The sequence below is a fragment of the Aulostomus chinensis genome, chromosome 10 (assembly GCF_037954235.1).
Source record: "Aulostomus chinensis isolate RoL2024-O1b breed Wild chromosome 10, RoL_Achi_v1.0, whole genome shotgun sequence".
NCBI classification, from domain to species: domain Eukaryota; kingdom Metazoa; phylum Chordata; class Actinopteri; order Syngnathiformes; family Aulostomidae; genus Aulostomus; species Aulostomus chinensis.
In genome coordinates, this window is record NC_141329.1 from 11,611,711 (window position 1) to 11,625,219 (window position 13,509).

Consider the following 13,509-nt stretch of genomic DNA (forward strand, 5'->3'; position numbering starts at 1 on the left):
TAGATTGTCCGGTATCCTATACGCATAAATGTTACTCTTTAGTACTGCCTAGCTGGTCGTGTGTGGTCCGGAGGTGCAGATGTAAAGCAGTTGAAAATTTATCTTTGCTGTCATTGTGGTCATGCTAAGCTGTAAGCCATTTACTTTCCCCTGACAGTTGTCCAATAGCCATCCATTCATGGATATACAATATCTGGCATGCCTATGACGGAAGCTATACAGGAAACACGCTTTAATAACTGCTGTGGTCACTGATTGACTAACTGACTAACTCTCTGACTGACTGAGAGGCCAAGTTGAAGAGAGAGTACCAGAGTGTGATCCTCTACATCTGCCTAAGGCAGCACCAAGAAGAGGAGAGTTGTTTCACGTTTCCTGGCACTGAAGTAGCTCCAAAGTATGGGATATTATTTTCCGTTTCTGCTGACATTTATATCTGGTGGACTCTACCAATTGAAATACTGCTGATTTAATTAATCAGATTCCAGAAAAAGATTGGTCACATGCTCATCATCCTCGGTTGTGGATGCAGTTCCAGAGTTTTATTGTCACTGGCGACAAAGACAGAATGGTCGGGGAGCTATTGTCTCCTGTATGTAGCAAAGTGAGGGATTAGAAGTGAGCCAGATGCCACTACCGCCTGGTTTGGACTATTGCGCTCAGGTAACCACCCTGCGCTGCAAAGACTCTCCATCACTCAGCTGCTTCCTCAGGGCACGCACGGCTCCTCCAGTTCAGACCCCAGCTGGGAAAAGTCTCTGCACGTTCCTCAGATGAGTCATTTCTACACCCATGTTGCTATGCTCTTGATTACCTCATCCTAAGATTTCAATTCATTAAATAAAGTGACCTGATAGTGTGGAAGCCAGTGGTTAGGTTGCCATTTTTAAGACTCCTCCAGTACCTGAGGAAAACAGGCTTAATTTAAAGACTTACTACTCTTTAACAAACATTCTTATAACCCAACTTCCTGCTTATTGCTTCCTGTGTGGCTTTGATCAGGCCATATAAGCATGCAATTCTGTATATTACTGCTAATTTTCCACATTCACATCGAAGGTAGGAATAAATGAAATACATATAAATACACTAATACACAAGGTACAAAATTTACAAAAAGATGGGTGTTGAAGTGTAGAGCCATGTCAAATGTAACTGCAATTTATTCATGAAAACATTCATTAAACACTCAGATGAGCTCATACATGTTTGTAACTTATTGGCAAACAGTAATGAAGCATTCAAGTCTGCAGTTATTAATTTTAGTAGCAGGTTAAAAAAGACTTAGGGTAGTCTAATTGGCCAACAGCTAATGTTATAGATAGTTCTTTCATTGATTATTTGAATGTTTTCCACAATAGTTTTAAACATCAATCATCTGCTCATAATTTTTTTTTAATCCTGATGGCAAGTTTCCCTTCTCCTGAAACTCAACAGGTTATCAGGCCTAAAGTAAGTCTTAATCATAAACCAGCAGAACACAGAGCAAGTGTAATGTGGCAGGATGATAAACACCAGCCGCAACCTGACTGTCCAAATCTTACCCTTAATGTTTACGAACATTGATTCATACAGCATTATGTTATGATTTACACAAACAAATCGAATAGTTTCTTCTAGATGTTTTGCAACCTGTATCATAGAGGATTGTTTTATTTAAATGGTTAGTGCTTTGGTGTGGTAAATGAAGATTAATAAATCTAAATGTGCAATTTTATTTATCCAATGGAGCTCAAAAGCTACTTAATTTAACCACAACGATGGAAATCTAAGTATAACGTCAATATTGAGATGAACAGGTAGTTTTAAGCAAATTGTCTTTGACTGACATCTAGTGATCACTTTCACTTATTACAATCAATTAATTATTCATGCGAGGTACATTTTCGACACACTCGTGGGATCAGAGCGTGAAATGTAGGCCTACGTGTCCGCAGTTCTTAAACCACTAGGCTTCTTATCTTGCAAAAAAAATGTGCATTTAGGTTTCAGAACAGCCCACTAACATGTATGGCTGTCAAGTTAACGTGGAGTATCCATGTTTGCTGGTTTAATAGCTTATATGTCTGCTAACACGGCTTTCTTAACCACTGCTAACACCATGTTAAAAATTATACAAGTTTAAGGCAGTGGTTTGACTTTAACACTCAATAAAAGATTATACAATTGGTAATATTACAGTATGTGGCTCCAAACGGTAGTTGTATGTTTTATTTCTGGCTAGTTTGACGCTAGCTTGACACTGGTGTGGCTGGTCTACATATTACACGTCACATCCGGAGAGTGGGGTCTTTTTTTGTTTTCCCGTATCCGCCATTTCAGTTTTTGAAGTTAGTTGTCATCGGCCGCTGAATTTTAGGTGGAATTCTGCTTCCTAAACTTGTAATATTTCAAGCAATAGTCGTTAATTCTGGTTCTAATCCAAGTACAGGACGTTTTCATTTCACAGTTGAGCTTCTGTGTCGGCGAATTGATGCCCAACCGTCCAGCTGCGGATGTCGCCTGTTTACTAAACGTGCTCTAGGCGCTAAAGTTTTTGTATGAGTTGAAGGTTTTGCTTGTGGATCGCGGGAGGGAGAGAAGGGAAGGCCTGGTGAAGCCTCGACTTTGGAGTGGTTATCATGGCCGGAAATTTTGACGCAGAAGACCGTGGTAGTTGGTACTGGGGTCGGTTGAGCAGGCAGGAGGCTGTGTCTCTGTTGCAGGGACAGAGGCACGGCGTGTTTCTGGTCCGGGACTCCATCACCAGCCCCGGTGACTACGTGCTCTCCGTATCAGAGAACTCCAAAGTCTCGCATTACATAATTAACAGCATCAGCAACAACCGACAATCTGGTCCAGGTAAGCCAACCATTTTTTGGAAGAGGATGGGGATAGAGAGATGCTGACCATTCTTGCATGACTTGCACCAAAGAAGATGCGCTATAGACGCCTACATTTATACGCTTATTCAACGGTGAGGACAGCAGGCCAGGCATTGCAATATGTGCCAATTTGGTTTGTTTTTTTAGTCTTTAAATGAAAATGCGCCTCTAGTTGCATCTTTTAACGTTTTACATAATCTTTAAGTAAACGTTGAGATTGAAATCATCCTTACATATTTGTTATGAAACAGTCACTATTTGACCCTGAGAGAGTTGTAAATGTTTTACATGGACCTCATTGATGCATATTGTGTCATTTTCCTGTGAAGGCTATTAACAACGAATGCCTTTCATCAGAACCAACAAAGCACATTGTCCAAAAATGTGTAGAAAAAGTCAATTAAACAGAATCCTTCTTGATCATTCTGGAAATAAGCACCATCGCAACTATAAAGGCATGGTTCGGATCCCACCTATTTACCTGCTGCAGATGGTGGGGGTGAGAGGAAAGAAATTTATATGGTCATGTCTGATTTCTCTTCCATTTTATCTCCCCTTTAACAGGTTTGGCCCACCCGAGACTCCGAATCGGGGACCAGGAGTTTGATGCTCTCCCTGCTTTGCTAGAGTTCTACAAGATCCACTACTTGGACACCACCACCCTAATAGAACCCATCAACAAGTCCAGACATACCTCTTTTATCAGTGGAGGCCCTCCACCACGCCTTGAAGACGAGTATGTCCGAGCACTTTTTGATTTCCCCGGTAATGACGAGGAGGATCTCCCATTTAGGAAAGGTGATATCCTTCGGGTTCTTGAGAAGCCAGAAGAGCAGTGGTGGAACGCTCAGAACTCTGAGGGCCGAGCAGGGATGATCCCAGTGCCATATGTGGAGAAGTACCGACCGGCATCCCCAAATTCAGCAGCGGGGCCCGGTGTGCCTGGGGCGCCACTTGGGGGGATGGGAATGTTAGGGAACTCTGATGGAGCTGCAGCCCAGTCCGGCGCTCCCCTCCTGGGAGATCCCAGCCAATATGCTCAGCCCACCCCTCTCCCAAATCTCCAGAATGGACCTGTGTATGCCAGGGCCATACAGAAGAGGGTGCCCAATGCCTACGACAAGACCGCCCTGGCTTTAGAGGTAACTGTGGATGTGTGGGATTGTGTCAAACCTTGGTGTTTTGGAGCATGCAGTAGACCGTGAGGAAGGATGTTGGGACAGCCCTTGAAGCTTATCAAGACTTTTACACATTCTCTGAATTGTGCTTTTGGTGTATTTAGGAAGGATAGGAAGTACTCAGTCTGCTTTCTGTTCCGTTATCTGGTTATTAATTTCATGTCTGCATGGATTTGTCCAGTAACACAGGATATTTATGAATGTGTGTGAGACTTTGCTGGAGTTGGGGGGGATATGAAAACTTAAATTAAGCCTCTCTGGTCATGGTGGCTGGGCTGTTAAACTATCCGGAAGCGGGAGCAGGGCTCCCACGGAGCCAGTCGTTTGGGGGGGGGGAGGAAATAGTTTGTGTTTGGGAACAAGACCATTTCCTCTTGCTTCTATGAAGCCTGGAGTCCAGCTGAGGCAGGAGCCAGACTAGGAGACCAAAGACCACTAAGGATACCAAAACAGATTCAGTCTTTGATTTCTCTCATCTGAGTTGAGTCACGTTATCAGCTGCTGGGTTATGGCTCATTTCTTTGCAAGAGAAATGGCAGGCATATTCTTTTGTTGGAAAGACTTTGCGCACTTCCACCTGTGGTAATATTCTCAGGCTTTGAACTGTATTAGGCCGCTTGTTGTGCCCTCTTGATTGGGCCAGTGGTGTGACTCAGCAAGGCAGGCCTAGACTGTTAATAATTAGCTCATGTTTCCTTGTGCAGTCGTCTTAAATCCCTGGAGCTTTAGATTGCATTGTATCGACTCTTTCATGTTCTAACACTGTATGTGTGTATGTATTAATGGCCATTTGTTACTCAGGCCAGATGTATAGACTCTTGCTGTATCATTAAGTTGTGCTAATTGCAACAAGCTATTGCAAAATTGTGCTTAAATGCCAAATCTAGTAATTGTGAAACTCAAGTGTAAGGATGGAGTCTGCAGTGGACAAACAGTATGAACACCAGCTCAGCCTTTATCAGACTGTTGCTGTGTGTGGTTTCATTGTGTTCGGTTTGTGCAGACACGGTGTCAAGGAGGTGTTACCTCAACAATGTGGTCAGTTTGATGCCACAGCTTCTTGTTGGGGTGTATTGAGTTGAATCATTGTGGTGTGCTAGTGGTATTTTCCCACAATTGCCATTTTACACAATTGATGTGTGTGAAGTGTGACATTGCAGCATTTCTGTCTAAAGAACTCTAAATCAAATGTTCAGATCCATCCTCAGGTCCCTGTAACGTGTCTTGCAAACAGCAAGTCGCTGATCTTTATCAGAGGGAAATTAATACTCTTCTGAAAACACAAAACATGTGCAAACTTGACCTGTCAATTTTTTTATTTGTCAGGTTCACACACTCATTTGAATGTAGGATGAGTTGCAATAACTGGTTAGCAGTGCCATCTTTATCAGACCAGACCATTACACAGACCATTCTGAAGTAGTTTTCCTGTTATCTTTTAGAGGGCATTCTAAAGTTCCATCAGCTTGACCCGTTGCATAATTTTGATCAGTAACTAGGCTAGTTTTGTTTTGTTAAGCAGAGTCACCCTGATTGAAGCGGTCAGAAGCGTGTGGAAATATTTTGGGGGAGCGGTCTCAATGTAACTCCTCAACCCGCACCCCTACTAAAAAACATCTTTGTTTGGTACTTATCCCCACAGAAACCAAAGTTCCATCATTTCAGTATGGTTTTTAATTAAAATGTGATTAATGACACAAGACTGGTGATATTGTGACTAATTATGCAATATTGCAAACCAATTTCAGTCAAAACGATTTGAACGTTTTCAAAATCTTTCAGTACTAAATCAAAATTACAGTTTTATCTGCAGAGGCTGGGTATTCAAGCAGACATGTTCTGAACCAACCTCTCAAACCGCTTATCAATTCTTGCTACCAAATGTTAATTTGGTTAATTCTTTCTCTTGCAATAGTTCAACATATTTGCAGCACAGAGCTTTCAGAGAACTATTAAGATGGTTTTAATCATTCATTGTTTACCAAAATAGATTGATAATTAAATGTTGCAGTTCAAGGAACCAAGACATTTCATGGGCATCACGTGAGCGTAAAATTCTTGTCATCATACCAATATGTGTAATAGTCTTCTTCTTAAAATGCACATACATCAAACTGGTCAGTGATCATATAATGAATAAGATATTGGTTTGCACAGCCATGAAATCAGAAACACCACGTCAACATCACCAATATGCCACTGTTAATTAACAGGTTTGCTGTTGCTAATTTAAGAAATGAACAGTACGTCTGCTGGTATTGGAGGGTACTGTAAACTGCAAATCCTCAACAAAAGCATTCTGTGTGAATACGTGTTTCCATCAGCTACACACTTCTTAATATTATTGTGTACATTTGAACTGGCTAAGATCCTCGCACAGTAGCTTCCACTCAAATGTACGAATGACAATTAATACGATTTTATTGATAGTCATGCTGGGAGAAAGAGCTGCACACCAGGGTTCTGGTTTTTATACATTTTTAAACGAACTACTGAAGACAAAGGAATTATTCAGATATGTAAATCAAATATTCAACTAGAAAGCATCATATCTTTGGTGTTATGAAATGCTGCCGCATCAGTAATGTCTTGCAACCCTTCTTATAACATGGAATTGAAGCTCCGGGGAAATTATTCAGCTTTTTAGCAGGTGTTTTAGTCTGACACCCTCTTGTGTTGCAGGCAGTGTCACACACCTTCCCAACTGGGTTGTGTGCCTCCATTTGAGATGCTGGACTATATAAGTCATGCCACTTCTTAGTGAAATTCCATTTTCACTTGTAATTAATTAATAAGATCAATTTGCAGCTCAGCTGAAATAATAACAATTCCATATCATTCAGTATTTGATTCCTTTATGGATTTCTGATCAATTTTCTGTGTGGAGGAAAGTAGCGAGACCAGCATTAATGCAGGTGTTATATGACCTCTGATGTCAGAGTAGTAATCTACTGCTGCCCATGACTCACTCAGGGGGCGCAGAATAGGGTTGGGCCAGCCATCAGTGACGGATGATAGCATTGTCCATCAGCCCAACCCTACCGGACATAACAGTAGTGACAGGAAAGTAAAAGATAGCAGTGTTTGTCTTCTTTCCATCACTGCATCTTACCAGCAAGCTAACAACATAGCATGAAATCAACAGTTAACATGCACACCACCACATTGTCTGTTCTTTTTTCAGAAAGTAGTTCGCAGCTTAGCATAAATAAACTCATAAGCTCAGCTGTGCCGCTACTCTGCCACCTGAGCTTCAGATAGGGCTGGGAGGATTTCCAACAATGGACTAAGAGCTCACTCTTGCTGTGCATCTTTTTTCAATATTATTCTCCTTAGGGTTTTGGTGTCTCTGACATATTAGGCATCATCTTGTTCACCAGCATGAATTTGTAGATTATTAATCAATAATGAAAGCAACTGTTATTAGCAGCTCACGCATGATCAAAGCTGATGAAGACTGCTTTACTAAATAATCACAGGAAACGCAGCTGCCTTGGATTACTCTCACATCAGGGACCTAACAAACTGATGGACATCTGTGGTCATGCTAATGCTGCCAGACACACTTTAACCAATTAAGACAAAAGCATAATGTTAAATAAGAATCTGAAAGTAATACTGTGAACCCTGGAGAGTCTCTGGCAGAGTCTTGGTTTGGAGTGTGCCGAGACGGCTTTAACCCTGCCTGGCTTTATCCACTCACACAGACCACAGAACTTTGGAACTGCGTGTTACTCTTTGTTTGCTCAGGTTCAGTGACACAGCTGCAGCCACTCCTGTCTGGCTCAACTGTAACCTCTTGCTATGATTTTCTTTACAATGACACCTTCAAGTGTCTGTGACCTGACTGCTACTTGCTGCTTACATCTTTTCCCTCTCTCTCCTCCCTCCCCAGGTGGGCGATATGGTGAAGGTGACCAAAATAAACGTGAACGGCCAGTGGGAAGGCGAATGTAAAGGCAAACGTGGCCACTTTCCCTTCACACACGTCAAACTGCTGGATCAGCACAACGCTGAGGACGAACTCAGCTGAGAGCGGTCAGCTGGGCGCAAACTGGACACTAGTATTAGACCCTGCCTCACCCTTCTTGTTCCTCATTGTCAGCCACTCCCCCATCACGTCTGTTCCAGGTTAACCTGCACCAAGTACAGTTTCAGAGAACCACTAAGAACACCACAACTTTGGACCCTTGTAATGCACACACCCTCCACCCCACTGAATTACCCTGACAGCCCACCACCACCATATACTCTATATGTGTAAAACACAGATGATGAAGTGAATTCTCCTGGTCCATGGATTTGGCAACACTTTGAGCCTCCCTTGTCATGTCCTTGCTGCTGACACATTATCATCAGGCAGTCACTCCTTAGGAAACTCCTCACCGCAGAATCAGCTGCTTCCTCTTCCTGCATTGGAGCAAAGAGATAAAGCTTATCATTTTTCATCCTCATTCATCGCCATGGTTACAGCGCGAAAGGATCATTTATGCTGCTTTCACGTTTGATGAGACCACCAGGTTGAAAATTACCACCCGTGATGTAGAGACGTGCTAGTCTACCTGTTTTACTGTATACCATGGTGAGGTCAGGTACCACTTTTTCCCATCGCCATCATGACTGTGATCATTGAACCAGCATAGATCACTTATCTTTGTTAAGAACCTTTTCCGCCAACCCAAAATCTGTGAACGTGTTTTTTGTCTGCAGCGGGTACGGATGTAATTGGCATACAATCGCAGGTCAAATGTCCCTGGAGTAGACACAGGTTATCGACTCCCGCTCAGATTGGCATTGATACAAACAAAAATCAGGTGAACGTGATAATTTGCGTCTCGCTGTTCAGGTGTATTTGTGACCTTGATTGTGACATAACTGAATTTTAAAAACAGAAAGTCAACTAATCAACTTGGTTTTTTTTTTTGCTCGTTTACAAATAACATGCATGCATGTGCAGTGGAAAAAGGGTTTTGATTTTGTTTTGATGAACCACAAACCACACTCACAGCAGGACCAGAGAGCCAGCCTCGCCTTTAGTCGAGTATTAACTTCCGGCCATGAATTTCTAAACTGACATTAACTGTCCACTAAAATGTGGAAAGTTTTAATTCTATGCCTGCGTTATTTGATCAGATAATAAACTCCAGGGCCAAAGAATTGCACAAAGAGTTCAGTTATAGGATATTACCTGATGAGAACTTGAGGATAGAAGCAGTTTTTTTGGTTTACTCACAGCTATCATCACTCAATAAGATTCTTTACATGCATAGGAAAAAAGACACAGGGCTAAAAAAAAAAAAAAAGTCCACTTGACTGTCTTGAACTTTAAACAGCCTCTGTTGCTTTTATCTGTAGAATACAGCAACATATTCTTTTTTTGGGTCATGCTGCGATATCAAATCTTTTCCTTTGCATTTGTCCTTGACTTTCTCATCTATTTGGTGGGGATGTCTTCGTTCAGGAAATTAAAGGAGGGCTATTTAATTCCTCTAGGTTATTGAAGGCATCTGTTAACATTGATAGCCTACAAAAATGTACACCCCGAACACAGGACTGAAGTATATGCTCACCATTTCACACCCAAATATTATTTTCTTTTTCCTTTTTTTTTTTTTTGGTCAATGAAGTGTACATCTGCCATTTGTTGTCATTTGACATGAATGCAGCTTATTCTCGGGGGTGGTGGAAACCCCGTGTGCCAGCACATAATAGAGACTCGATGAACTTCAGCTGCGGGATGTTCAACGAATAATATCACAAAAAACTTCATCATCGTCCAGCCCAACCCCATCCTCACACCAAAACTTTGACCTCAAGTGGAGCATCATGTAGTCGTAGCCGTAGAGCAGCAGTGTCCCTGAAACTTCTGATGGGGTGAAGATGAAGACGACACTACACCCAGCCTCTCCGTACCTCCCATCTTCGACCCATCGCCTACGACCAAGTAGTCTTTTGTAAGGACAAAAAAAGAACATATTATTAAGAAATTATGTATTATGTCATTATCATTACATGCTAAAGTTTTGTTGCGTAGATTTCTTCATAGCTGATATTGTCTGAGAGAGTTTTGTACTCTTTTTACTGCTGCATGTTGGGAGGGAGAGACTGGTCGCTGGTGCAAAGAGGATCAACTGACTTGTAGGGATGGGGGGATGGGGGCTTGTCTGTTTGTTCCCAGCTCTCCCAAGGCCATGGGTGTTCTCATTCTGTGTCCGATGTACAGTACATGAAGTTGAAAAGAGTGAATGTAGGCTGCACACCATTTTAGTTTGTGCCATTGTCTCATGTTTGTGCTCCCACTGAGTAGACCCTTGTGAAATGGACTGCTCTCCGGTCGCATCTTGTCAAATGTGGCCAAGAAAAGAAAGTCAATTCCCTTAGTTTTTAATCCTTTAATAATCATGTCGCCACATTGCACCAATTAATTTTCTTTTCTTTTCTTTTCTTGCTGGTTTACTTTGTGTTTTCCCACTAGAGTCTGTGACTTTATGATGCACAAGGCAGGATGGATTTACTTAAACTGTCTTGTCTCTGCCAAATAATGCCAGATCTTTTCACCCACCCCCATCCCATCCCGTCCCATCCCCCACACTTCCCTCCCAAGAATTAATTTTGTATTTAGTTTGAATCAGTCTTCGTGTTGACCCCTGACAATCATCACCTGCATGTATCAGACTTGCTGTGATTGAAATTGGCTCAGAGCGTCCAGAGTTGAACTGGAGCCTGTACTACGAACCAGTATAAAAGGGTTAGCAAGATTACTTCCGGCTCAACTTGGGATTTTCTCTTCTGCGAGCAGAATTATCACCACGGTAACACGCTACAGACCTAACCAACTCCGAAGCAGGCTAGGAGCCAAGATAAGTCAAAACATATCCAATCACGGTCCCACAGACTATATTGTCATCATACAGCCCATTGATACTTTAATATTGGCAAGCGCTTGTAGGAGGGTTTGTCAGAAGATTGACAGGAAAAAAATTGAATTTCCTGATGGGCACCTGAACAATAACTTTTTTTTTTAATGGAGGAAGTCATTTACGTTTGCCAGTCAGTGGAATGTACATACATAACCAGCGTGTTGGATCCCAGCTTGACTGTCTTTACAACTGTCACATTAATGAATTGAGATCCAGCTGCGGCTCAAAGAATGACACCATCGTTGATATCACTAATAAGAAATATCTATCATCTAAATCTCATGTTCATTTAATGTCGGTCGAAGGTGATAATCATCAGATCGGCTTGAGCAGAATAAGTGATTAAAGTCTGTTAATTTACGCATTCACGGTATCATGAATTTGTATTTCCCAAGTGTGAAGGATGAAGGGTTCTTCTTGAGGAAGATATGCAGCTGTATATCCTGGCGGTTTCCATCAAATTGCAGATATCGCCACTTCTACGTGAAGACGTACACAAACAAGTGGGAAACACTTGTTTTACAAGAGCGTTGATAGTTTTGCCAAACCGCACAAATTATATCCTGGATATGCGTATCCTGCTTCGTAGTACAGGCCCCTGGTGTGTTGTGGTGAGAGCTGACTGTCTCATCCCGGGGTTTCAAATGTATTTCTGTCCAGCACACCTTGTCACCTTTAGGTGGCACTATAACAACATTTAAAGACATGGGATTGTTCTGCATGCCTGTTCTGCCAGTGTTTTGAGATTAAAGGAGATGAATTTTGACTTTTAATAGATTGCACTTAATGCTTCTACACTTGAGTTTGCATTGATTCATGCTCTCCATGACCTTACAGCCTGGCATGTTCTATCCTGCTTTCACATTTTGTTCATCGGCCATATTCCAAACAAATATAGTACTATTTAAAAATATTTGGCTGCCTTCTTGAAAATATCTAGTCATTTGTGTTTACTGCCAGTTTTGAGACACTTCATTTTTTTTCTGTGTAGCTATGATCAAAACAAGCTTCTTTGTCTCTTTGTACACTGCACATTGCAGGTGCTTAGCTACATAAATCATTATCTTATTAATTGTGTTGCCAATGAAACCACCAAGAAGTATTTTTTTAAGTAGCCCTGCGTGAAGTCACCCACATTTCCTTGTATACAAAGAAAGGTGTGGCAGAATGCCACTGGGAATTGTGTTAATATCAAAATGTGCCATTTTATTATAACACTATATTCTTTCAAGACAATTGAAATTACCATTTTATTTTCTGTAGCATGTAATGTGTTAATATACTAGTAAATAAAGTCAAACCCATGACAAATTATCTCATGTATTGGCCTTTCGGTATCCTTGTACTGTATTTAACTATTAGAGGAACTGTTAAAGACACCGATGTGCATATTTTAGGTGGCTGGCTAACACGGGGGTTGGTATGATTCTGAAAAAGCATGCAATTGGGATTTTTTTTTCTTTTAATCACGATTTTCAATATTAGAGGACATGGTTATTTTTACATGATTCAAATTTTATTTGAAAACACCATTCAAATGATGATGGTGGGATTTTTGTATGTGTATCAAAAAAGGCATTTCCTTAAATCGGTAGAGTAAGATGTGTATGCCCGACATCTCTGCAACACCACAATATTCCATTTGAAATAGTGTTTTTGACATAGTGATCCTTTGAAAAGTATGAAGCCATCCTGTGATTTGAAAATTGCACCATCAGCACCATCATAAGGTAATACACTAATAATGATCAGTTGATGCTTACTTAACAGTTGATGTACCAAGTAATCATTTACAAATGAGGTAAATGAGATAGATGGTTTGAAAAAAATGGGGCTGGGGGTTTGGTGAAGTGATAAGTGATACATGTTCCCCACTTAAGTTCACAAAGCGTCGCTATAAATGGTAAATTAAACCTCAGTAATGCTTATTCCGCACTCATAACTAATTATTATTAATGACACCACATTAAAAAGTGTCAGCGATGGCTATTTTAACCTGTAGAAGCAATGGTAGAATTTATATCTGGTCATTCTGCACATGAAAGCCACTGAGCCACAGAAAGTGACTTGTCGGTCATGCTATTGTGAGGTGTTTTAATATGTATGAAGTTGGTAAACTAGTCACACAGGGAATGTACCCAAACTAGTTCGAACTGTTTGAGCCTACTAAAGCTTCTGCATGGAAGATGACATTCAAGAAGTAAGAACAATCTAGAACGCAATAACTTCCAGTTCATAATTTCATATTTTCACAGAGAAATCACTAGATTCCTTTGATTTAAATTTGTAAATTATACACGAATTGCTGAAGTAATTTGTCATGCTGATTTAATTCATATACTATTTGACTTTAACAAACTGCTATGTTCCCATACAAAAAAACTATTTTAATGTCTTTTTTTGAGGCTTTTAAAATATCTAATGTTAAAGTCCCATTCAATTAAGAATGTTTTAAATTTAATTATTTGGGGGGGGGTATCAGCAAGTTATCCAAGTTGACTGATAATGGTCTCTTTCTTTTAAACATCTCAAATCTCGTTGTGTATC

General features: G+C 40.9%; 1 protein-coding gene across 1 annotated transcript; it reads left to right on the forward strand.

The window, feature by feature from the left end:
* Positions 1 to 2,287: 2,287 nt before the first annotated feature.
* Positions 2,288 to 12,267, forward strand: crk (CRK proto-oncogene, adaptor protein). Its single transcript, XM_086216034.1, has 3 exons — positions 2,288 to 2,841; positions 3,429 to 4,006; positions 7,938 to 12,267. The coding sequence occupies exons 1-3, from the start codon at positions 2,622 to 2,624 to the stop codon at positions 8,073 to 8,075; spliced, it is 936 nt and encodes a 311-aa protein (XP_086072160.1). The 5' UTR covers positions 2,288 to 2,621; the 3' UTR covers positions 8,076 to 12,267.
* The last annotated feature ends 1,242 nt before the right edge of the window (positions 12,268 to 13,509 follow it).

What these genes read in the sequence shown, in the direction of transcription:
- crk (XM_086216034.1), top strand. Translation starts at nt 2,622, where the DNA reads ATGGCCGGAAATTTTGACGCAGAAGACCGTGGTAGTTGGTACTGGGGT. An exon ending in CAACCGACAATCTGGTCCAG is followed by an intron (nt 2,842 to 3,428) that starts GTAAGCCAACCA and finishes CCCCTTTAACAG; the next exon opens with GTTTGGCCCACCCGAGACTC. An exon ending in AGACCGCCCTGGCTTTAGAG is followed by an intron (nt 4,007 to 7,937) that starts GTAACTGTGGAT and finishes CTCCCTCCCCAG; the next exon opens with GTGGGCGATATGGTGAAGGT.